The sequence below is a fragment of the Lontra canadensis genome, unplaced genomic scaffold, assembly GCF_010015895.1.
Source record: "Lontra canadensis isolate GAN:19392208 unplaced genomic scaffold, GSC_riverotter_1.0 scaffold50, whole genome shotgun sequence".
Classification (NCBI taxonomy): domain Eukaryota; kingdom Metazoa; phylum Chordata; class Mammalia; order Carnivora; family Mustelidae; genus Lontra; species Lontra canadensis.
In genome coordinates, this window is record NW_022631044.1 from 2,039,169 (window position 1) to 2,065,400 (window position 26,232).

General features: G+C 34.4%; 1 protein-coding gene across 6 annotated transcripts in view; it reads right to left on the reverse strand.

The window, feature by feature from the left end:
• Positions 1-26,232, reverse strand: part of ZNF638 (zinc finger protein 638) — an 80,387-nt gene that overhangs the window by 5,678 nt on the left and 48,477 nt on the right. For 4 of the 6 annotated variants that reach the window (XM_032873671.1, XM_032873674.1, XM_032873670.1 and 1 more), the window contains 14 exons: positions 25,209-25,277; positions 24,179-24,265; positions 23,854-23,922; positions 23,459-23,499; positions 21,580-21,711; positions 19,651-19,779; positions 18,317-18,358; positions 17,492-17,626; positions 15,546-15,671; positions 9,862-9,899; positions 4,211-5,432; positions 3,516-3,581; positions 1,081-2,047; positions 463-582 (listed from right to left, as the gene is read on the reverse strand). In XM_032873671.1, the coding sequence (XP_032729562.1) occupies positions 463-582; positions 1,081-2,047; positions 3,516-3,581; positions 4,211-5,432; positions 9,862-9,899; positions 15,546-15,671; positions 17,492-17,626; positions 18,317-18,358; positions 19,651-19,779; positions 21,580-21,711; positions 23,459-23,499; positions 23,854-23,922; positions 24,179-24,265; positions 25,209-25,277 (3,243 nt within the window). The remainder of the gene's footprint in view (positions 1-462; positions 583-1,080; positions 2,048-3,515; positions 3,582-4,210; positions 5,433-9,861; positions 9,900-15,545; positions 15,672-17,491; positions 17,627-18,316; positions 18,359-19,650; positions 19,780-21,579; positions 21,712-23,458; positions 23,500-23,853; positions 23,923-24,178; positions 24,266-25,208; positions 25,278-26,232) is intronic. The other 2 variants (XM_032873672.1, XM_032873676.1) reach the window with 2 other exon arrangements.

Genomic DNA, 26,232 nt, shown 5'->3' on the forward strand with positions numbered 1-26,232 from the left:
GACCAGAGTACCTCTCTTACTAGACACTGGTCCATATTTGTTTCAACATAAATTTTCTCAATGTTAAGACATCTTTGGCTGTCTGCACAGAAGCCTCCACAAAGCAAGGGTTCTGGGTCCACAAATAAGAGCTGGATAAGCAGTGATTTCTACTTGATGCGGCAACATGGTCAGAATAATCTTTCACATGTATCATCTCCACAAATTTGTCATATTCTACTGTCACATTCTATCACAAAAGGGATTGCCTATTATTCTGTTATCCATTCCATTATGTTCCATTATCTCTAAATTACAAAGACCAAAATCTTTATCCAGATAAGGCTGCTTTTCCCACCCCCACCCCCACTCTATTTCACTGTTTTTCTACTTCTCTTCTTAGATGGTAGACCTTTAAGAACTTCAGCCACTACCTTGTGTTACTCTCTACTCTCCTCCCCATTTCCATCAATCCTGCTTTACCTTCACAAATTTGGAAGGCCTCTTCACCTCTCCTTGGGTCTGTCGCAACAGCTTTTCCCGATGCTGGTGTTTTCCCAATTCTAACTCTCTTGGTTGGCGTTTTAGCTTTAAAGAGAAAGTCTGATTTATTGCTATAGTAATAGCATGCCATTCTTAGATCAGAAGTTATTTCGATCTCCCTAAAGTGAGCTAAACCTATTACTCTATACCATCAAAATATTACTTAAAAGTGAAATGACACCTTTACAATTTCTTCTAAATCCTAAATCTGAGAAAAACTGGGAGGCAGCCTGGTGTAAAATCCTTCTACTAATGAAAAGCTGTCTTTTCCAGTAACACAAATATACCATTTCCATTCTAACTTGGGCACTGTAGTTTACTTTCCAGCTTTGTCAACTTTTTTTGGGAAGTATGATAACTGAGGACAGTCTGCTCTGTAACTAAAAGCAATCTGTAAACTTGTACCCACTCCTTTGGAAAATACCACAGGACATCACTCTTCATTAACTTCTTATATCAATATAGGGACAATTATGAGTAATGCTACAATATCAAGTTTTAAAATTTTAAATGTAATCCCCTCATAAAGCAGAAAAATTACTACTTCTAAGTATCTACCTGCTAAGTGTCTTTGAATCATGGTTTTCAGATCCTCTTCCATAACATTCTCACTTATTGAACCAGCTTGGGAAAAGGCTTCAAGTTTCATCTTCCTTGAGTCCGCAGCTCTCTTTTTCCTATCCCCTCTTTTATCTGTGGGACGGTCATTTCTGCTTTGTGCTAACTCTGCTTTTAAATCATTGTCTCCATCTTCCTCTTCTCCAACTTCATCGACAGTAACAAAATTAAGCTCTTCTTTAAGGTTGTTAAAATCTGCCAGAGAGTCTTCGTCCTCTTCAGTTACTTCATCCAAAGTGACTAAATGCAAATCACTGCTGTCATCCTGTATTTCATCCACAGTAACTAAAGTAGAAGGGTCTTCAGGCATCTGGGAAGAAATGAACTCAATGGGATCCCTTCCAGTACCTCCCTCATCTCCTTTAGCATTTAAAGTGGCAAAAGTTAAGTCGGCTGACTCATTTAAAGGTAGCTCCTCAACTTCTCCAATCTCATCCACAGTTACCAAACGTTCCTGTTTGAGGAGATCTTGCTCTTCAGCCACTGACAGTACAGTAACATCTTTAGGTTCACTGTGGGAAATGCAATCATCTTGATCAATTAACTCATCTAATGTAAGGAGTGAGTTTGAATTTTTTACCATTTCTTCCATATTTATTTCTTCTTCATCAATTACTTCATCCACAGTTACTAGAGCTTGTGCTAGGTGTGCAGCTCCATCCTCCTCTTCCCCAATCTCATCCAATGTTACAAAAGATAATTCTCCCTCAACAACACGAGGGGCAGGAGTTTTCCCTTTCTTCTTCTTTAAGTTAAGTTCAGAGGAAGGGGTATTTTTGAGACTGTCTTTTCTTTTTCCCTTTAGTGGGTTTTGCTTGGCTTGAAAAGTATTTACTTCTTCTATAACCTCATCCACAGTGACAAACTCATCCAAATTAAATGGAAATAATGGTTCCTGTTGAAGAGACTAAAAAGAAAAAAACAAAAACACAGACCCGTGAATAGAACCAATTACTGATAACTGGTTAGGTTCCAAATAGTCCCAGCAAATGTGCATGAAATATCATCTGTGAGAATTTCAGTGCAAAGAAGTTTCCTATAGGCTGAAATAAACTATTTTTTAAGGCCACACAAATGAATTAGCTCTAATTCACAAAGCAAACAATACCAAAGGTAAAATCCTAACAATATCGACCCAATTCCACCTTTACTTAAATTCAGTTAAGACTGCATTTCCTAAATGATATACAGGTTTTTGAAATACATTTAAAGTATTTATCAAACAATGTAGAGCATTTATCAAGGCACAATGTGAAAAATTCACTGTTCCCTATTAAATGATACCTAACAAGTGTTCTAGGAGACTTACCCGGCTATTAGAAGCACCTCAAATGTAGCTAGAAAGTAAATAGCTAACTAGGTGTAATCTAGTTAGCTACAACAACATTAATATAAAACATTATACAACATTAATGTAATATATTAATATGTTAATGTTAAACAACATTAATATAAAGTTTACATTTAGAGAATGTAATATGAAAAAATTCTTACTAAATAAGACAATGCCAAACATTGCCAATATTACTAAATAAGACTTAATGCCAAATGCACTTGAAAAAAAACAGTATCTCTAATTTGAAAAATGGTGACACTACTAAAGAAAATAAATGCCCAGCAGGCCTCCTACAAATTTAGTATGCTATCAATGACTAATTACTAGCATATATAATGACATAAGAACATATACCCAGTAATTTGGGGGGAAAGAAACATTTAAGCATTTATATTATCAATTTATTAATTGATAGTATAAATTTATTAATAAGCCAACAGAAATATCATCCTTATTATGCTTTTTTTTTAATCCTTATTATGCTTCTTAAACTACTAACATTTCTCCTTTGTGCCCTGACAAAATGACCGAAAAAATATTCTATGAATAGAAAAACCTAAAATATCAAACAACAACAAAAATAACACATTTATTTGGCAGGAGAGCTTAGTACCAGGAAAGCAAATCTTAGATCCTATCCAGTTAGGTAAAACTGAGCCATCTCAAAAGGACCACCTGTTCGGAAGTTCCACAAAATGGCAAGGATTCTAGTCAAACACCAGCCTTCTTTAACACACATGATTCTATTGTGTTTATAACCTACTGCTGTCAGTAGAAGATTGGAGGGATTTTTCTACTCTAATCCCCTTCCCGTCCCTGGGTAACTTTTTGCCCTTCACCATGAACACCAACAACTTAGCCTAGCTCAAGGTCAAAAAACAAATTGGTGGTAGGGTCAAAAATAAAATACCTCATTCCTGTCTCTTGCTCTGTTATCAAATTGATTATTATAGGAGACACACTAGTGGTTAAGATAGATGAACTCTCCTATGGAAAGACAGAATAGAAGGCTTATTAGTGTTAGTGAATTGTTTCTCACCTCTTTAGATTTGGAACTTCTACCAGTGGTGCTTTTAGGATTCTTAGTGTTTTGCCCAGCCAAGGTCTGAAATATTAAGTAAAAAATACAGAAAAACAGAATTTACAACCATGTTATTAATGTTCTTTAAAAAAAAAAAAAAATCCAAGCACCAAAAAATATCCAAACACATTCAATTATGCAAATAGTTAACAGGTATACCACACTAAGTCAACAATCATTTTAACAACATAGGCATCATCTGTGTAAGTTGTAGATAAAACTCAGTTTCACTGATCTTTTCTTCCCAATACCCACAATGTCTAAGTTAGGCAATCAGTAAGCCGATAAAGGAAGTTTCAATTAAAAGAGAAAACGGTTTCCCATTCAGATGCAGAGTAGCAAATCACCTCAGGAGAGTCACTGCAGACTTTTCTTTCTTTCTTTCTTTTTTTTTTTTTTAAAGCACACCTGTATTTCTGACCACATTTTATCCAAACAATGCTTTTCAAACCTGTTAATAAATTACAAACTTGAGCTTACTATTCTAAATGTCTACTGGCTTCCATCAGTAGAATCATTAAGAGAAATGGGAACTTGGGAGTGGAGTGAGGAGATGGAAGTACAAAACAAGATTACATCTCCTACTCCAAAGCTACAACAGCAGAGCTACTCATTTCAAAGATACACTGAGCCATTCTTCCTACCCTCCTCACCTTATTGTTGCTGTCATGCCGTTTCATGACGGAGGGTCTAGCCTCTGTTTCCTGAGATTGTTTTGTAATATCCCTGTAATCCAGTTCAGAATCCTTGCCTTGCAGGGCTGAGATCCTTCCAATGCCTCCTCTGGTAACACCGCTCTGACTGGGTTTGAATTTATTGCTGCTTTCAGCCAAGCCTGACCTGGCACTTGTAGGTTTAAGGAGACCCAACTCCTTGGCTGAAAGCTTCTTTTCAGCATTAATTTGATCTCTGAGTACAGATTTCAGAAAACTTTTCTGGTTCTCGGATTTTGAAGTAGCTTTTGCCTTTAGAGAAGAGACCATACCGGCTTTGATGCTTGATTTAGTGCTAGATGTATTTGATACAGCCAACATACTAGTTTTACTAGTTTCATCAGGCTTATTAGCCTGACCCATTCCTTTATTCAGGTATCCCCTGGTCACAGCATTTTCTGCAGGCTTTTCTTTCACTGCTGCCACGATCTTTTCCAACTTCTCTGTAACCATCCTAGCATCATTCTTTTCAGCCTTCTCTGTTCCTATTTGCAGATCCATTCTGGTTTCCTTACTATTAAATTCATTTTCTTCCTTTTCATCCGTGTTACTTTTCTCAGAAATTCCCTTTGTGCTCACTGCCTTCTCATCCCCGGTGGAAATTCCTGGTACCAAGGCCAAAACACAAGTAGATGGTACTATTTCTGAAACAGTTTCATGTTTGTCCGCTTCAGCTACAGCCTCTATCATAGACTGTGTAATCCCCGAAAAGAAATCTTCTGCTTCAGATGGAGATTCTTCTAGAATTCCTTTGATGTTCCTTTCCTCTATAAATGCAGTGTCAGATGTGGATAATTCTGTTGTAGGATTAATAATTTCTGCCTCTTCCTTCTCAAAGTCACTGGTATACACCTGCTGATTTAAAACACACTCCTCTACATTTTCAGTGAATAATTCAATACTTATTGGAGTGGATGCTACAAGAGGAATTTCCACTTTGACCTCTTCTTCTTGAGTTTCAACTTCCAATGTTTCAATAGCAAAGTCAGAGTCACACAGTGCCTTTTCAGGTTCTTCCTCACAAGTTTCTTCCTGCTGTACAGATGTTTCTGTTTCAACGTTGGGAACAGTTTCTTCTTCAACCTCACTAGGTTTAACAGAGAGACTATCAGCTGCTGTTTGGACCTCACTTTCATCAATTGGACTGTTTTTCAAGTCAGGGCTAAAAGTATTTAAAAACAAACAAAAAAGAACACAAACAAAACACAAACAAAAATCAAACTATGATGAGAATTCAACCATTATAAATAATCCCGTTGATGCCAATTTAAGACTTCTTGATGCATTAGTAATAAGCACTGGGAAATCCAACCAATCAGAATTAAAATGGTTAAGATGTTTTGACATAAATATGTAAGCATTATAAAATTTTAAGAGATCCTCCACTGCCCTGAAGATTTCTTTTTAGTTCAAAGGAAATAATGGCAAAATTATGACCACTGATACAATCCTTACAACCAATTTTTTCCTTCTGTGTCACATTTGCACTAGACATGAGGAGCTGAATGTGAATCTAAGACATCTCAAATTATTAAGATCTTCCCAATAGTGGTTACTGAAATAATAAAATATCTGTATAGTTCTACAATGAAACTAACAGTCCATGCACTGAAATTTAAAATTTTCAGTGAATCTTACCCAAAATGAACAGAAACTGGTAGGGAGAAAAGGCTATACTCCTAACAATGTCAATTTTTTTTTTTTTTTAAGATGTGAGACGGATTTGTTTTTCCCAAGAACTGTATTTATTAATAATAATATCTAAAAGAAAACTTCCTTTGGAAGTATCTTTTAAATAAACTCTACTGGATTTAAAGTTAGAGGCAAAACAGACAGAATCATCTTAACATAAATTAGGTGCCTTTGGCTACTTGAGAGAGAAGGTATATATTAAAAGAAATCTTTCCAGTTACAGAGAATAACTTAGAATTCTAATACATAATTTAAAATTTTAAGTAAAATTATTCAGAAGAAATGAAGAAAATACATGCCAAGTACAAGCAATTGATCTTATTTCACTGTGGTCTTCCCAAATCCAAGGTAAACAAAATTATGTGTGGGACTCTGTAATTCAACTTATTTCACGGAGAGAGAGATAGAATAAACTAATTTTTATATTAATGTTCCATAGGTCAGAGGTTATCTTGAAGAGTGACAAGAAAAATCTTAGCTTCCAAAAAAATGTCCAGCATGCAGTCAACACAAATCAAATTTAACAAATATATTCACTTATTACATTAGAAGCAACTGGTTAGAGGAAGACACCAGAAAGTGATGGCGTATCAACACCTCATAGTAAAGAATATTGGGTTTTTTTTCCTCCTACTTTTCAAAGCAGGAGGGGATGAGACATCCCCTTGATATGCTTCCCAAAAAGTGGCCGTAATACCCTTTAGTCAATGCAAGGCGATGTGTATCTGTGTCCCAAGACATTAATATTTCAAAACTTTGGAAAAAGTGTGTGCTACCGTATCAGGGTCCAATCATTTGAACCAATAAACTGGTCTTCCCCACCGAAGATGGTTAAGTTTAAATTTCCAAAGGAGATCTAAGAGATGAGAGAAACACCTCCTGATGAAGTTATAGAAGCAGAGAGTCTGAGGAATTTAAGTTCAACAGTCTGTAACCACACACCTTAATTAGTATGTATTCTACTCATTTGTATAAGCTTCCTCTGTATGCTGAAAGGGTTTAAAACTTCTTTTTTGAAATTATTCACATCGCTTAAATTCAAAAATACCAATGGCTGATTTTAAGTGTTCCACATTCTTAGAACTAGTCAGAATAAAACTTGTGGCCCAGCACAAATACGACAAAGATAAGAAGTTCTGACATTCAGTTACAACAGTTATGTAAATAATACCTCTCAAATGTGAGCTTTCATTTTTAAATTGTAAGACTTATTATCTAATAAGGAAGGTTAAATTCAAATTCCTGCCTCATTACAGAACTGCACCATTAACCCTAAAGGCTTTACAAATTAGGGTTATACAATAACAGCAATCTACTCAGCTAGAAGGTTAACAATGGAGATTTTGATTCCTGGCTCTAGGAGATAGCAAGTCCTACCCCTTTACCATATTTAAAGTTTGTCAATAGAAAAAGCTATTATCTTTTAATCAAAATGGATCACTATGCAGTTTCAATACTTCAGAGAATATGGACCTACTTGAAAAAAAATGACTTAATATGCTGTTTGTTTGTGTTTGTCTTTTAAAATTACAGTGTTGGGTGCCTGGGTGGCTCAGACAGTTGGGTGCCTGCCTTCGGCCTGGGTCACGATCCCTAACCCCAGGATTGAGCCCTGCATCAGGCTCCCCACTTGGTGGGGAGTCTGCTTCTCCCTCTGTCCTTCACCATGCTTGTGTTCCCTCTACCTTAAATAAATAAATAAAATCTTAAAAATAAATAAGATAAAATTACAGTGCTTTTTCACAGAATTCATTTACCAAAAAATTATGTCTAGTTCTTTGGCTAATATGGGAAAAAGTCTCCATGTTCATGAGGTTAGCCTGAAAAGTCCATTTGAGATGTCAAATAAATGAAATTATTAATACCAGAGTCAAAAAAAACCCCAGTCTTTTAGAGATCAAAGGAAAACTACATCATATTTTGGGAAATGCACAAGAAAGAAATAGAAAAGGCATTCAGGATATAGGTATCTAATTTCTACCTCTGACCCACTTCCATTCCCCCATAATACCACGGTTTCAAAACAAAAAAAGCTGGGTGTGAGAACAAAGGTTAACAACCATATGCTATACTTTTCAAGAAACTTTAGACTGCAACTTAACAATACTGGAGATTAGTATTTATTTAAGAGGACCACTGAGTACTTTCCAACATTGTTAATGGGCTGGTGAAAACTGTACCTTGCATCCTTATTTGGAGCCTTAATCACATGAAAGGTAAATATGGTTTACATGGGAGGGGATGAGAAAGGCAAAATGTAGAATATTACTAATATATCCATAAGAGATTTCCTTTAAATAGGAAATACATTTAAAGACTTTACACTAATTATAAACAAAAGGGTCATATTCACGATGAATTAGTACCTGTAAGTCCTTCAAAAACAAAAACAACACAACAAGCACCAGTATTTTCCCAAGATCAGTTTACTCCAATCAAGAAAGGTGAAGTATTCAGGCCCCATCCCACATCTTTTTTTCTAATGTCATATAAGTCAGAAAAAAACTGACTGCAAAATGGGAATTATTAGTACTAGAATTTTTAAAATTAACTTTATAAGATTACCATAATAGGTAACTATCTGTAAACTCCTTAAGAAGAATCTTTGATTGGGAAGTCAAGGTAATGAGGAAAAAATGACCAGAACACAGACAATAGCTGTTCTTGCAGACCTAAAACTATGTCAAATGAAATCTATAAAATGAGATTAACCTATAAAATGAATTTTCGGAAAGGCCTATTCACTTAGCCAGTTACTGTGGCCAACTGTAGGTCCATCTATATTACATGTAGCATTACCTATTTATTGCCCTTTGTGGACTTTTAGAGCCAACAGTGCTGTTGGTATTACTTCTTAGACATGGGAACGTAATTCGTATGATGGTGTACAACTTAAAAGAGTCTGTGCTGGCAATGTATGTATAGCAAACCTAATTGCTTAAAGTTACCACTATATTTCAAAGCACTCTTAATCATCTTTATCATTTAAAAGCCTCATATAAGAATTACTAAGAAAAATCCATAAAACACCCTGCTTTTCAGGCATCTTAAAATTAGTGCATCAAATTAAACAAACTTTCCATATTTAAACATTTTCAAAATGCTCTTTCAAACTGGTAAGCTCTTACCACACTGACCTCTAACAAATAAGAACAGATCACTTAGTATTAAAGAGGGGAAAGAATTCTAGATCAGCGATTCCCAATGAAGAACAGTAAAAAGAAAGTTATTACTTGGTGGGGCAAAGGTGGTGATAAAGGCGGTACTCATCAGGATGAATAAGTCACTGAGAAGAGGGTGTACTATATGTGGTCAGACCAAGACTGTGAGTCACTAGCCTATGTATACGCTGAAGAACAAGTTTTCACCTTTCATCCAAGCTTTCATCCATTATTTTGTTTTATAAATATCTTTTTCCCCACTCTAATTGTCTTCAGAAAGAATCAAAATATATACTGAATAACTTCTTTTTGAAAGAACGTACAAAATGATTAAAATTTTATTACTGTGTTTAACAATTTTGGAATAGAAAAATCTACAAGAATGTAATGCTGATAACGGAGTCGAGCTGTTCAAGAGTTTAGCAAAACATTTCATAAAGAAGTCATATTTATGTATTTAATTCAAACTGTGTTTACAAATTTAGTTTTTCTAAAAAAAAAAATCAGTAAATACCTGAAAGAGACTAAAAAACAGACAAAACAATGCCTTGTCAAACAGTCAAAAAAAAAAACACACCAAAAAACCATATACATATACCGTAACATTCATATATATATACAAAATAGACATGAGAGCTACAAACATTTTGCTACAAGTGAACAATTATCATAAAATACAGAAACAAAATTCAGTAATTAAATACTTGCAAAAATGTTAGTAAGCGTAAAACAACATACCTTTCTTTTCCTAGTTCTGGGTCTTTGTCAGCTTGAGCCTGTAACACAATTCCACATTTCATTAGAGGCTATTCTACGGGATTTTAAATATTTAACCCATCAATGCTATGTTTTCTGTTCTTAAAATCTAAGCTAAAAAAACAAGACCACATCTTAAAAATATATGTCAAAACAGTTTTTGGTGTCCACGTAACTACCAGGTTCTAGGATTATTTTCTTTCTTTTTTTTTTTAAGATTTTATTTACTTATTTGACAGAGAGAGAGAGAGAGAGAGAGAGACACCACAAGTAAGCAGAAAGGCATGTAAAGAGGGAAGCAGGCTCCCTGCTGAGCAGAGAGCCGGATGTGGGGCTTGATCCCAGGACGCTGAGATCATGACCTGAGCTGAAGGCAGAGACTTACCCACTGAGCCACCTAGGCACCCCTAGAATTATTTTCTCATTAGATAAAGAGCCCTAAGTTAGGTGATAGAGAATAATGGACATACAGCAATTAATGAGAAAAAAAGTCTCCTTAATGTTGATGTAAAATAAGAAACTCTTTTGGATGCCTGGGTAGCACAGCTGGTTGAGCATCAGACTTGGTTTGGGCTCAGGTCATGATCTCAGGACTAAGATCAAGCCCTGCATCAGGTTCTGTGCTCAGCTGATAGTACGCATGAGATTCTCTCAGCCCCTCACCCTCTGGCCCTCCTCCCATGTGTGTGCATGCATACGTGCACGCTCTCATTTTCTCTCTCTCAAATAAATACAATCTTAAAAAAAAAAAGAAAATTTTTTATCTTTAAAGGCTTGGAAATACTGCTTTTTTTTCAAGAATAAAAACCTGAAATATCAACATCTTCATTGTCCAATTATTATTTAAAAAGACGTCTATCAATAAGGGAGATGAGTTGACTTAAAAAGCTTTCTACTCATAAGTGACTCTTAATCTCACAAAACAAACTGAGGGTTGCTGGGCAGAGGGGGGTTGGGGGGGGTTATGGACATTGGGTAGGGTATGTGCTATGGTGAGTGCTGTGAAGTTTGTAAACGTGGAGATTCACAGACCTGTACCCCTGGGGGAAAAAAATATATATATATGTTTATAAAAATAAAATTATTAAAAAAAAAAAAAAAAAAGCTTTCTACTCAAAACACCTAGTGGCGCCTGGGTGACTCAGTCGTTAAGCGTCTGTCGTCAGCTCAGGTCATGATCCCAAGGTCCTGGGATGGAGCCCCTCACTGGGCTCCCTGCTTGTCGGGAAGCCTGCTTCTCCCTCTCCCACTCCTCTGCTTATATTTCCTCTCTCGCTGTCTCTGCCAAATAAATAAATAAAATCTTAAAAAAAAAAACAACACAAATACCTAGAAGTGCTGAACAAAATTTAACAATCTTTTTTTTTTTTTTAAAAGTAGGCTCCACGCCTAGGGTGGAGCCCAATGTGGAGCTTGACCTCATGACCCTGAGATCAAGACCTGAGCTGAAATTACAAGTTGGATGTTTAACCAACTGAGCCACCCAGGCACCCCTAACAATAATCCTTTTGAACATACTTCTAAACCACCAAGAAAATCAATGTCCTAGGGCCCAAAACAGAAGCAGAATTAAACTTCAATGCCTACGTACCAAACATAGGTCCAGACCCTGGACATATCAGTGAACAAAACAGCAAAAACTATCTGTTCCTTAGAGCTTACATATACCAGCTGGAGGCTGCTTCTCTGGGAATCATGTGCTCTGAGTTAGAATTACCTTTCTTTAGATATATTAAAAACTGAAAATTATACTTTAAAGAAAGTTGAATAATGTGCTTAGAAAGGATTTCTGGTGTAGGTGATGGGAGTCCCAGAGTAAAGGCCTTCTTTATTGGGGCATTTTCTTGGGTATTCAGTCTACACGCTAATGACACATATCCAAAATTAAAGATGACAGTTGATGAGCCCCATCCATAGTATTTACAAGCAGTCTTCCCATTCATGGGAAAAGCTTATGGGGGGAGGAGAGCAGCCTGCATGACAGCAGAGGAAATCTGTATCAGATACCTGTATTAGCTAACTTGCTTCCTTATTCATAAAGAGAAAAACAAATGCACAACAGAGAGTAAGGTAAGGATACAAAATGGACTAAAGATATTTCAGACAATGAAATACTCCACAAAATCAGTATAGGTGCTACTTCCAGAAAGAACATTAAAATTTAAAAAGAAGAAATAATCAAAGAAATAATAAGAGAAAGACCTTTTTCAGGTGAAGGAACACATTAATCTTTATAAATTCCCTGAGTGCTCTAAAGCAGGATATATGAATAAGTCCCAAACCAAGATAAAACCTTGCTCACTGGGCTAGCCATACTGACCCTCCCCGGAGTTTCTGAATCATCCAGTTTGTCCTTAAGGACTTAACACTTGCAATTTAGTTTAAAAACCTCCTCTCCTTTTAATTGAATAATGTGTTTCATTGCCCTTCAGTCTAAAAACCTCCTCTCTTACTTTGTTCAGGTCTCAAGTAACTATTCCTCAGAGGGACTACCCCTGCCACTGTAAAATAAACATTCCCCCCAATCCATTACTGGCTACCCTTTTATCTTGACTGGTCTCCATAACACTTCATAGCATTTCTTAACCACCTGACACTGAGTGTGTGTACATGTATAATCTTTTTATAGTCTATCTTCTCCGCTAAAGTATAAGCTTCTCAAGGACTAGGGTATCAACTCCTCTGTTTATCACTGTAGTCCAGTGTCTAAAACACAGCTGCCATAGAAAAGGAATTAGACGGGTATTTCCTTAATGAACCAATCAATAAATGCTAAAAGTTTTCAAAAGAAAAAAAAATACATAATGGTATGATTAGACTCTGCCTTCTTGGGGGTGCCTGGGTGGCTCAGTCGGTTAAGCATCTGCCTTGAGCTCATGTCAGGAGGCCAGGGTCTTGGGATCAAGCCCCGTATCAGGCTCCCTGCTTAATGGGGAGCTTGCTTCTCCCTCTGCCTCTGCCACTACCCCACCCCTGCTTGTGTTCTCTCTCTCTCACCCTCTCTCAAATAAATAAAATCTTAAAAAAAAAAAAAAAAAAAAGTATCAGCCTTCTCCTAACAATACAGTTTAAGGGGCACCTGACTGGCTCAGTAGGTAGAGCATGCAACTCTTCATCTCAGGTTTGTGAGTTCAAGCCCCATACTGGGTGTAGAGATTTATTAAAAATAAAATCTTAAAACAGAACGAACAAAAAACCTAACACAGGTTAAGAAAAACAATGAAAGGAAAAACAATCTGGGCACAGAATTCTCCATCCAGACAAACTATGAATGAAATATGTAAAAATAAATAAAGTCAATTTCAATTATGCAGGGATTCAAAAAGTTCACGGTTCAAAGGGGTGCCTGGGTGGCTCACTGGGTTAAAGCCTCTGCCTTTGGCTCAGGTCGTGATCCCAAGGTCCTGGGATTGAGCCCCACATCGAGCTCTCTGCTCGGCGGGGAGCCTGCTTCCTCCTCCCTCTCTGCCTGCTTCTCTGCCTACTTGTGATCTCTGTCAAATAAATAAATAAAATCTTTTAAAAAAAAAAAAAAAAGAAAGAAAAAGTTCACTGTTCACACATACTTTCTGAGGGAAAATTATTGGATGATGTGCTCTAATAAACAGAAAAGCCAAACAAGAGAGGAGGAGATACAGAATCCAAGAAATAACAAAAATTAACCTAGAAGAGCAATAAAAAGATAATAAAGGTGTATAGTTGCTTTACAAAACAAATGGCAATAAATTTAGAAAAGGGAGCTTTACCAAGAGAGTAAGACTCTATTCAACAAATAGTAATTAATGGCCTGAGTAACATGAAGACAGTCTTCCCTTTTCCTCTCAACAATAACTGACCTACCACAATTGTACAGGAAAGCCATAATCCAAAAACTGAAGAATACAAAAACAGCATCATTTTGAAAAATAAATGGGAATATAAGAAAGTGACCTCCAAGTATACAAGTTACAGATACTCTATTTCCTTCTTTATAGAGTTGCTCTCATACTACTGAATTCTATAGTATCTTCTTAATCAAGATATCAAAAATATAGATACTATCTTTTAGTACTTAAATTTAAGCTTTCTGCTTCTTACGCAGAGTAACTATAGTTATACAACTAAAAGTTGCAATGTATACCTGCGTAACATTACAGTTAAAAAATGAATGGGGGGGGTATCAAAGAATAATACCAGGATGGTAATTAGTTAGCTCATTATAAACATGGTCAATTAAAAAATGTTATTTAAAAAATTGGGGGACAGGATTTATTTCCATTTCCTAGTCTAGCTTAGGCATTAACTACATCTCATACAGACCATTATAATACCTTGAAATTAGTCTACCTGCCACAGGCATCAGTTTATCATTTGTTAAATGAATATAATGGACACTTTATGACATGTTCAAGATTATGAGGCTACCTTATCAGGTGTGGGGCTAAGTCTACAGTAAAACAATGTGTTTTTCAATTTAATAAGCTATAAGAATAAGGTTCCGAGTAAAAGCTTGGGAAGTAAAGTATCATTCAGGCAGATGTTTTCTATAATCACTTGTTTCATTTTATTTAAGTCTAAAAATTTGGGACTGTATTTTTAGAAGAAAAATTTCTGTATCATCAGTGCTCACCATAATTCTGAATAAAGTAATAACTTCAAAATATCAAAACACAAAATTTTTAAAAATACCATGTATTGCTGAGGGAAAACCCTAAGAACTTCCAAATTTTTTCTGGAATTATCAGGTTAAACAAGCTACTCAAATTTGTGCTGAAATCAGTACCTATCATGGGGTGCTGGGTGGCTCAGTCAGTTAAGGGTCTGACTCTAGCTTTCTGCTCAGGTCATAATCTCAGGGCCATGAAATGGAGTCCCATGCTGGGCTCTGTGCTCAGCAGGGAGTCTACTTGAGGATTTTCTCTTACCCACCCTCAACCCCTTCATTCTCTTTCTCTAAAATAAACAAATCTTAAAAAAAAAAATCAGTACCTACCATGATACATTTACTTATAGATGCTCTAATTTGATTTTAGACAATGGAATTTTCTTTATCTTGAGCTAGCACAAGATTTTTAGCATATTAATAAACAAAAACATGCAGATACCAAATATAGGCCCCATTATTTACCTCCTGTTATGGAGATACGATGAAACTATTAGAAAGAGGAAACAACTGAGTCTGAATTTAACTCTTTCAAAAGTGGATTACTTACAGTTTTCATACATGTATTATTATTACTGTGTAACCCAATAATCTGTAAACTCTTATGTCTTATACAAGAGTTTATAATAAAGAAAAGAATAAGTAAATTTCTTTCTATCAGGAGGCAGCCAAAATGGACTCAAAGTGGAATCTGCACTCTGGAGAGAATCATGATCATGTTACATATATGGAATCATTCTACACATATGTTCATAACAGGTTTCCAAATGAATACGCTACCTTTTTCAAAATTATTCAATTTATTGTAATTTAGACAAATTTACACTGTTCCATAAATCATGAAGACTGTAGTAGTGACTGCAACACAAATTTCTAAAAGAAAGAGTATCTAAACTCAATACCAGTTTAGCTACTCTCTAATTCTTGAAATTTCCTTTCGAGTACATGTTCTAGCTTTGAAAGAGTGACCTTTATACTTTCTTCATTTTCTAAAAGCACAAAAGTTGACAGAAATTCATCTTACCTCTGATGAGTCCATTTTTGGAGATAATGTGCAGGTCAATACATGGTCACCTATGTTCTGTGGATTTTGTTTCAGAAAGCTATACATTGATTGAGCAGATTCAGGGCTATCTAACTGAAGAATTGCCTTTGGAGAAGATTAAAAAATATATATATTAAATAGTTCCTCAAAAAACTAAAGTAGAATTACCATATGATCCAGGAAGCCCACTCTGTGGTAGTACCCCAAAGAACTGTAAGCAGGAAATCAAACAGACATTTGTACACCCATGCTTATACCAGTGCTAATTCACAACAGTCAAAAGGTAGAGCAGACAAAATATCTATCAAAGGACAAGCAGATAAACAAAATGTGTATATGCAAACAATGGATTATTATTCAGCTCTAAAAAGGAATGTAACTCTGACATATGTTACAATATATGCTGGAAGATATTAAACTAAGTGCAATAAGCCAGCCAAAAAAAATCAAATATTATGATTCCATTTATAAGAAACAGCTAGAGTAGTCAAATTCATAAAGATGGAAGTAGAGTGGTAGAACGTTAGTTGTCAGGGACTAGGAAGAGAGGTACGGAGGAATTGGTGTTTAATGGACAGGGAGTTTCAGTTTGAAAAGATAAAAGTTCTGGAGATGGACTGTGGTGACAGTTGTATAACAACATGAATATACTTAATGCCACTGCATGGACATTTAACATGGTTAAAACAGTAAATTTAATTATATATATTTTAGCACAATAAAAACATCCTTCAATTTTTCTGAAGAATAGATAAATTTTTCTTCTAGACTTCAAGTGTGATTACAAAGGTAATCTTCATTTCAAAGGAAATAAGAAAAAACAATCCTTAAAATGTTCCAAAGTCCAGGCAAAACGGAAGAGTATGATAGGTATTTTTAAGAAATTAAAAAAATAACTACCAGAGGATTAAACATATCTAAAGTAAAAGTTCAAAATTCCTTAGGCCACCTGTCTTCTCCCTTCCCTCCTGTGTCACACTATTTCTAAAGTATCAAACATGCTCTATGTAGCAGTTAGAAGCATGTCAAAGAAATAGTATCTACCTTTGGTGAATCAGTTCTGAAGCAAACACTGTCAACTTTGATATAAAATCCTACCTTTCTACGTAATACATGGTTGCTCAAAATCTAATTTTACTAGACAAGTATCTTAATTAAATATTAAACACAGAGGCATAGCAAATATAAACAGATTAACAATTTCTTTTAAGGAAGAACAAAACCCCTAAGGGATGATCACTTTGTACTTCTTTCCATATAGTGAAACAAAAAGAGCTAACTCTCTATGTGCTTTATGGCTAGAAGGAACTTGGAAAGTATCTGGTAACACCTTTTTTTCATTTTACAAGTAAGAACTAACTAAAAGTGTAAATCAACTCAGCCAAGGTCACAAAGGTGGTAAAGGCTAGATGAACTCAAGTTTAAACTTTCCCGTAAGATAATGTTCTTTGCACATACTACCCTTCTCCCTTGTGCAAGTTTTATTTTCCATTAAAACTAGGAGTTCTGGGGCACCTGAGTAACTGGTTAAGTGTCTCTTGATTTCGGCTCACGTCATGATCTCAGGGTTGTGGTATCAAGCCTTATGCCAGGCTTCCCACTCAGTGGGGAGTCTGCTTGAGATTTCTCCCTCTCCCTCTGTGCTCACTCACTCTCTCTCTCAAAATAAATAAATAAATAAATAAATCTTAAAAAGCAAAACAAAACAAAAACACACTAAGAGTTCTGAGGAGAAAGTCATCATCTCTTTCTTTTTATTATAGCCCAAGAGAAAATATGCTGATCTATCATAGTTCTGCTAAGAAATGATGTTTATAGGTGTTTCAGCTCAGAAGACAGATTAAAAGTCACAAACCTGAAGAGTACAGGGTTCAGTCATACATTCTCTACAGAACATATAGCTAAACCAGGAGGGACCTTGTTACCTTGTTTTTATTACTCATGAATACATGGTGAGCCACTTTTCCAAACTGAAGTCCAACACAAAGCACACACTGAAGCCCATCTTCCGGCAAGTTATCAAGATGTACAAATCGATCATAAATTTTATCTGTATTTGCCTGTAATTTTTTTAAGAGACAGCACAGAAAAAGAGAAACACAGCTCAAGTATCAAACTATAAACACAGATTAACATAATTTAATTTTTCAGAGGTCAGATGATACCCTCTCTCTCCCAAGAGTAAGAAAATGACTATGTGAGTGAAGACAGTGAGATCTTAGTTTTAGATTTGAGTGATCAATGAAACAATATACTCAAACAAGAAGTATAATCCTTCTTCTATCAACACAGTATTTACCTAAAACACTTTATAACTAAGCCACTTAATATAGCTCCAGTATCTAGAAAATATTTCACTTTAGGGATTACCATGACCCTTTACTTCTTATTTTACCAAGAAAAGATCCATCTGACACTTTCATCACCCCCAATATTTTATTTTTTCAATTTAAATTCAATTAATTAACATATAACATATGTTATCATATACATATACATATATGTTATCGTATACATATACACATATATCATATACATATAACATATAATGTATTAATGTATCAGAGGAAGAGTTCAGTGATTCATCAATTGCATTTAATTTCGTGCTCATTATATATCACATGCCCTCACCATCCCCTCAATGTTAAATTAAATTAAAACGAGCAGTAAGGTTTTATTTGTAACAGGTGAATAACCAATGTTTCCATCAATAAAACAAGTGTACAAAAGCATTTAAATGCAAAACTTACCTCTGGGTCATTTTCTTTAATCAAGGTTGTAAATATAGCTTCCTAGAAAGGCAAAACACAGGAAAAGTGGAAGATGTAAGTCTTCCCCATACATATATTTATTTATTCAGGGTTTATAATAAACTAACCTATATGAATAAGAATTAAGCACTGTTTCATAAAATGAGAAGTCAGCAGAAGTTTTGTTCCTTCTAAAAATATTTCCTTCTTCCTGAACAAATTATTCAAGTCCCACCTTAATACACTTTAATTCTTCCCATTGCCCTAAGTACATTAAAGATTAATAAGGTGGTGTCAGGGGAGGACATTCAAATTCATATATAAGGAGTAAGAGATTTAATTTAGCAGACAATTAGAGAATTCAAATTATAAAACAAAAAGTTAACTAAGCAAAGTAGGGTATCAGGAAGAAAGAAATGTAGGCTAGCAAAAAAAAAAAAAAAAACCACACACAACACAGAGTATTAAATGTACAGTTATTTAGTACTGTTGACTACAAAGAAGGCTAAGAGTAGCCTGAGACAAAAATGTCAGAGCTGGGAAAGGAAGGACTAGCTAATGGATGGCTTACCTGTATAGTAAAGGAACTTTATCTTATAAGATTCTGGTTCTTAAATTTTTTTCTTTTCAACAATACTGACACATATAAAACAATTCTACCATTACATCAGAGTGATTCGCAATGAAAGGCTTTCTCAAATAACACGCATTTCCACCTTCCTCTAGAGATTCTAAAAACTGCTTCATGCCTCTTAGTTGATAATAAATGTTTGTGTGCCACAAAGAAACAGTGAAGGGTTTCTGAATCAGTTGACTTTGAACAGATTTATATTCTATGTCAGTCTCATTACTTCATGGAGAAAGATTTTAAGGGAGACAAAACTAAAGATAGGAGACATAAAGAACTACTTTAGTTGGAGTTTTCAAGAAACAAAGCAATAATGGATGGGAAAAAGGGGGAGCAAACTACAGAAATGTTTATGATTTAAATTATACAAGACCTAGTGATGGATGGCTGTGAGAAAATAGAGAAAAATTAAAGATAACATCCCAGTTTGGAGGACAGATAACAGCAGTAAAATAAGAATACAGAGTTGTCTATAGATAGTAGTTTTCAACTTTTTTTCCACTCTGACGTACATGAGGGATTAGATTCCCTCAATATGGAAGTAATGGATAGGAGACTGTGAAGAGACGGAAGAAGCTTTTTCTCAATGACTCAGAGAGAACATGTAACCCAAAGACACAAGCTAGAGCATATAACCAACTACAATAAACCCGATCCAAAAATTTTACAATATTCTAGTAAAAATCATGCTAAGTCTATTATTTACCTCGTCTTTTATATTCATGTTTTCAGGAACCATACTTATTGAGAGTTGATTTCCATCCATTGATATTGGGAAGCAGGTATAAAATTTTATCATAGATTCTGCAGATTTTCTATTTATTTCCATAAATATCTTTTAAAATAAAAAGTACAAGAACAAAAAAATACGTCTTTAAGTTACTTTTCCTTGAAAAGATTTAATACTAAGAGTCAAATAACTTAGTAAACATTAAGATAATGCATCTTCAGAAAGTGAGGCCAACAGACTCAAAGTATTAGAACCATAAGGAAGTAATAATGAATGAATGAACTCACAAGGCAATACTAAAGAGAAATAAGAGAGGACATTCTAGTAAATGACATTAAGGAAAATCTTATTTATCTTACTCATCATTGTAGTCTTAGTACCTACAGCAGTATCTAGCATATAGCAAGTTTAAATAAATAAATTTAATGACTGATAAAATATGAGAAGTATGAGAATTGAAAGAACCAAAGAAATGTGTAATGATTACCAAGTTATTTTTGTTTTCCTAATTATAAAATTATAGTTCCATACATTTTGGTTTTAATTTTCATTCCTGGGTAAACGAATAGTTGAACATTCTTCTCTGTGTTGATAGTGAGGCAGAAATCTTCCATATATTTGATCATAGTTGTAATTTTTTTAAAGGAATTATCTATTTGTGTAATCTGCCAATTTATTTATTGAACTTTTAACATTTTATAATGTAATCAGGGTATGAATCTTTTGTTTCCCTTTTACACAAATATTTTTAACTTAATTTGCATCTTGCTTTATGTTAATTTTGCTTATATGACTGAATCTGGTATTTTTCCACATAGTATCTAGAAAAGTATTAAATCTTTAAATAGTAATTCTACTCAACTCTAATCAATATTGGACAGATAATAATCTACATTTTCTGTATCTGGATTTCATATTTAATGTATCTACTTATTCTTTGGTATATGATATAAAGTATGAATCTGAATTATTCACTTCCAAATTCCCAAAATTTCCCCCTATTTCAATGTACTATTGCATAAAAAAAAATTATTTTATTAAAAAATTTATTTTTATTCTCATCTCTAAATAAAAACAGCTTTAATGAAATATAATTTACATATCATAAAGTTCACCAGTATAGGTGTAGAATTCATTGGTTTTTTAGTAATTTATGAAGTCATGCAACCATTCAAATAATCTACTTTTAACATTATGTGAAACTGCATTTAACTCACTCATATTCACTCTCTTCTTCTACTCTGTTTTCTGAAGCACACTGGCTCTGGCTACCAGCAAACATATATCCCACTCAATGCTCTCTAGTGATCCCCAATTCCTTTCTAATGTAAGAACACTACTATGGGCCACCGGAATGGTGGTCCCATTATTTAAACTTTCCTGAAATCTCACTCCCTATAAGATACCTTCCACAAGTTGTTTGTATTAATATAGTGTTTGTTTGTTTTAATTACAAAAGCAGTATGTACTTATTACTGAACACGTAAAACACACAGATAACCTAGGTTATTCTAAGTACTGACAACATCTCTACCTGAGAATGGTTACTTCCCACTTGAGTGCAATTGGTAAAACAGAAGGAATACTAATAAAAAAGCGCTACAAAGCTTCTAAGTTGTTATAAAACTCTGTATTAACATACTGAAGATATAAAACATTTCTTTAGACTAAAATTCTGAGCAAAATTTTGACACATTTAGCAAGCCAACCTCCCCATAGTTAAAACTAGGTCAGATCAGAATAACACTAAAATATGGGATGTTTTATATTTTAAAAATCCCTTAGCTTGAGTGGCTTAATTATTTTGAGGTGCTCCTTTTAAAAAACCTTTCTTTTTAGTTTTTTGAACTTAATGTTTTTCAAAATGTGCTTCAGACAATATGAACAGCTATTATCAACGCTTACCTTTTTATGAGATGATAAAATCAAAATATCCTTTAAACCACCAAATGGTTTTACTAGGTTGTAAACTTCTTCTATAGAATATCCTTTATTAGGCAAATTAGAAATAAGTACCACACACATTTCCTCTGTTTCCTTCAAAACAAATTTAAGAGTTGACATTCAAATTTCTTTAACTGCTTTTATATTTACTTAAGTTTATGCGGCAGATCATGGTATGTTAGTATTTAAACTGCATTTAATACTAAACCTTATCAATTAAGAAGGCCGGTCTGAACCTCAAAACAAAAGAAAATGCAAATTTCCTCTCTTCAAGTACACAGCATTATTTCAGTCATATCAAGGCTTTTCGTTCTCTTTTTCAACCACTGCTTAAAAACACAAGTTTAAGGGGGCACCTGGCTGGCTCAATCAGGGATGCATGCGACTCTTGATCTTGGTATGAGTTCAAGCCCCACAACTAGGTAAGGAGATTATTTACAAAAATCTTTTAAAAAAGTAAAAATAAAATAATAAAAATAAAAATGCAAGTTTATTTATTTTTAAAGTGCAAGTTTAAAAACACCAGTTTGTCTCTGACAACAACTCCTTCATGCACGGCTGCCATTCCTGTGCTATGTGATGCTAACATCCCCAAGCTCCAAAACAGAACATAGCTTTTCATCTTGCTGAATAAAATAATCTTTTAGGTAAAATTAAAAAGTTTCCCTAGTGCCTTAGAAACCTTTCCCTATAACCCAATTCCCACTACAAAGTAAATACTTTCAATTCTGCCTTCTTTTCTTTCAGATCTATTCTTCAAGAGGACTCTCATCAATGCCAATTTTTCCTTTTAGTGAATTATGAGAAAAATCCCCAAAGGTGTACTACAGTAAACTGGACAACCTGTGACTTTTCTTTTAGAAAAAAAAAAAAAAGTAGGGGATAGGGATGGGGAGAACCAGGAAGTTATAATTTTCACAAGTCAGTTGAGAATGATTTTCAACTACCATGTCAACTGTGTTCATAAATGGTTCCTTTATAAGTGCTTTAAGTCAATCTATTTGTGCTTTAAAATATTCTTCCTGAAACAAAACAGTTAAGACATACTACTTAGTTACTACTTGAAGAATGCATCTACCAGTCAAAAATAAACTTACTGTTTAGCACATGAATGATCTCAAAATCTTAACCAGCAAAATATAAATTAAATTAACAAGATATTAATACAGTCAAAATCACAGATGAACCACAAAAAAAAACAGTAATGTGAACTTTCTGCCCTTCAAATGAAACTTCAAATCCTACTCACTATTCTAAAAACACAGAGAACTGATATTCTAAATATTAATTTATTTCCCACCTGCCTCTAAGAAATAAGAAAATCAGATTTCACAAAATTCTACTGGTTTTAATTTGACAACCTGCTTTTCTACTCAAAAACCCATTTTGGCCTAAACTTTTTTTCCTGGTAAAAGGTACACCTCAAAAACATGTACGTTTATTGATAATCTGCACTTTAACTTTTATGACTTACTCTGCAACTCAAACCCTATCTAAAAAGTCACAAATGACAGGGGTGTCTGGGTGGCCAAATTGGTTAAGAATCCAACCCTGGACTTAGGCTCAGGCCATGATTTTAGGGTCCTGAGATCCACCCTGGAGCCAGCTTAAGATTCTTCCCTTTCCCTCCGCCCCTTCCCCATCTCTCTATTTAAAAACAAAAACTTAAGGTGAAACAATAAAACTCAAAAAAAAAAAAAAAAAAAAAAAAAAGGTCACAAATGACAGGTTTTTCACCATGCCAAATCCTGTACATTTTTTAGTGGGTTTACAGTAAGAAAAACATATTGTGTCAAAGTTTCCTAAGCTTTTAAATAGTAAGTAAAATATAAAAACTGACCTTGTTAACTAGTTCTTTTTCTGTGGACTCCACAGCAGCTTCTGAAGATACAAAATAAGGTAAGAATTCATGCAGATATATTTACCAAGATCCCTCTTTTCCCACAATGGATTAAATAGTAGCTGCATGAAAATGTACACAAATGACAAAATACTACAAAATGTAAGAAGGAAATAGCTACAGAAATAACATTTCATTTTATTTCTTCTAAGAGCAAAATTTCAGAAAAATCAAGAGGGTGGTGACCTGAATCATATTTTAAGTTTCATTAGTATGAGCCTGATATTTTAAAAAATATACATGTATATATGACACAAAATTAAAAATCTTATTTCCTTAAAATTTGATTTTCCATCTTTAAACATAAGAGAACAAAAAAAAAACTTTTGACCTACCTGAAATAGTTTCCTTAGCACTATTTTCAGTGGCTTTGACTTCCATACTGGTCTTTATTTCAGAGTTTTCTGCATGAAATAGTCTGCTTTAATAGTCTAGAAAAACATGCTAATATAATTAAACTAATGAATCTAAACAGGAACTTAAATTAGCTTATTTTGTCACTAAGTATCCTTAGACTGAACTGATTTCAGGCTTTTCTTTGAAAATCAATAAAACAATCCATTTGAAGATTTTAAAGCAATAATTTCAAAATATACCTCAAATGTACACCAAGGAGATCTAAAGAAAGCACTTAAACAAATGAAAGCATTCAGAGCTTACCTGGTACAATCACAGGTTTATTGGCATCTTTGTTTTTGACAATGCCAGCTTTTTTGACTTCCAAAGACTTCTTTCCACCAGATTTTGCTTTTAAAAGTAGAAGTGAACAGTTATTCTAAGGATCTATTCAATCGTTTAGCATGTTTTATACTCATATATATAAGAAATGTGGTCCAACTTCATTATAAAGGCAGTTTCTTTTCCATATATTTATTATTTCCACTTAGATCTGTTTACCAGTAAGATTAAAAGCAAATTTAAAGGGGTGCCTGGGTGGCTGAGTTGGTTAAGTATCTGCCTTTGGCTCAGATCATGATCCCAGGACTCTGGGACTGAGCCCCGCACAGGGATCCCCACTAACAAGCTTCTCCCTCACCTCCTGCTCGTGCGTTCTGTCTCAAATAAATAGATAAATTAAAAACAAAACAAAAAAAAAAAATTTAAAATGATACAATCTTGTTGATGGCCACTAATGGGCCACAGGTTTATCTTCCATTTGGCAGAAGCATGTCATAATCACACAGAAAGTTTTTTTTATAATTTCTACAAAGGCTTTTCAAAATTAGCCTACACATTAATAAACAGATCATGTTAGTTTCAACATGTCACATTTCTTTCTTTATGGAGGAAATACATTCTTTTAACAGGGAAAGAAGAACATTTTTTGGAGTAACAAACTGAAAAATTTACAAGCTGGGAAAGGTAATATGAAGTGACAGCCCTAAAAAATGAGGAAAATAAAGATTTGTAGGGGGCAGTAGCAGAACAATTTATAATTACACAGCTGTCAAAAATGTTTCCTCTGCAAAAATCTGCAGTGGCACACTGTCAAAGACCAACATACCAAAAAACAGTAGTCCCATTATGTGTCAGGTTTTAAATATCAAAGAAGTATCTACTACACCTTTCAAGATGTTATTAAATGCTATAAATCTTTTGAATTTCAAACTTGCTTTTGATAGTATCTTTATTATATTCTTCAAGGGAGGATTAAGAACAAACTTAATCCTCTTCTTCCCAAAAGTCTTACCTGTTTTGATTGAAGCTTTACCTTTAGCAGCTACTGTTACCACAGACTTTACAGAACCCGCTGATTTCCCTAAATCACAAAAGTTGTAGTCAAATTGGTTTATTTAACTAGTATCAACAATCCCCAAATAACCTCATAAAGAATATGAGTGACAAACCATATTTTATCCAAAACATAAAATGTTATCTTTGGGGCACAGATCACTTTCTAAATCAAGCAATAACAATAATATCTTCAGAAAAAAAGTATCACTAAAGTAAGAATTCACCTCCCCAGAGAGGTACTTAAAAAGAGCATTCAGGCAAGTTAAATAAATCTCTGAATGTGTGGACCAACTAAGAAGCAAAATTACTAACTGCAAGGATCTAAAAACAGTCCCATAATGCTTTCAATGGTTTCATAAACAGTTATAATTAGGGTCTCCCAGCCCAAGCTTCCTTGGCTCCCAGCTGACTGAAAAGCATTCAAGAACACCTTCGTCATGGTTAAGCCACATAAAGCCTACTTTGACTCATTCCTACTGGGCTCTATGTGAACAGGACTATTAAATTGCTCTGACCCTTCTTCGTACATACGCATCTATTACTCTTGCTTATTTTTAAAGATAATGTATAAAGACTGTGATCATCAAAGTGTCACTGAAAAGATCACCAGAGAGCAAAATCCCTTTCTATTCAGAGAGCAACAGAGGTTTAGCTCTGAAATTTAGGATTCATTAACAACTACCAAGGTTCACTATGAGGAAAAAAAGCTCAGAATCAAATTACCAGTAGATCCAAGCTGAATTCCAAATTATATTGTTAAGTCTTGGGGCATGAATCAATTTCTGTGCACATTTGCCCATTTGTAAACAAGGGTGGCGACTGCTGTTAATTACTTAAGAGGATCCTTTTAAGAACATGATTATGCTTTTGAAAAATTATAACACAAATAAAACTAACATGTAAAAATCAACTGAACTGTTTACAAATTCACCCTTTATATCAAAGATAAACCCTAACCTTTGCCCAAAAAGATTAATACC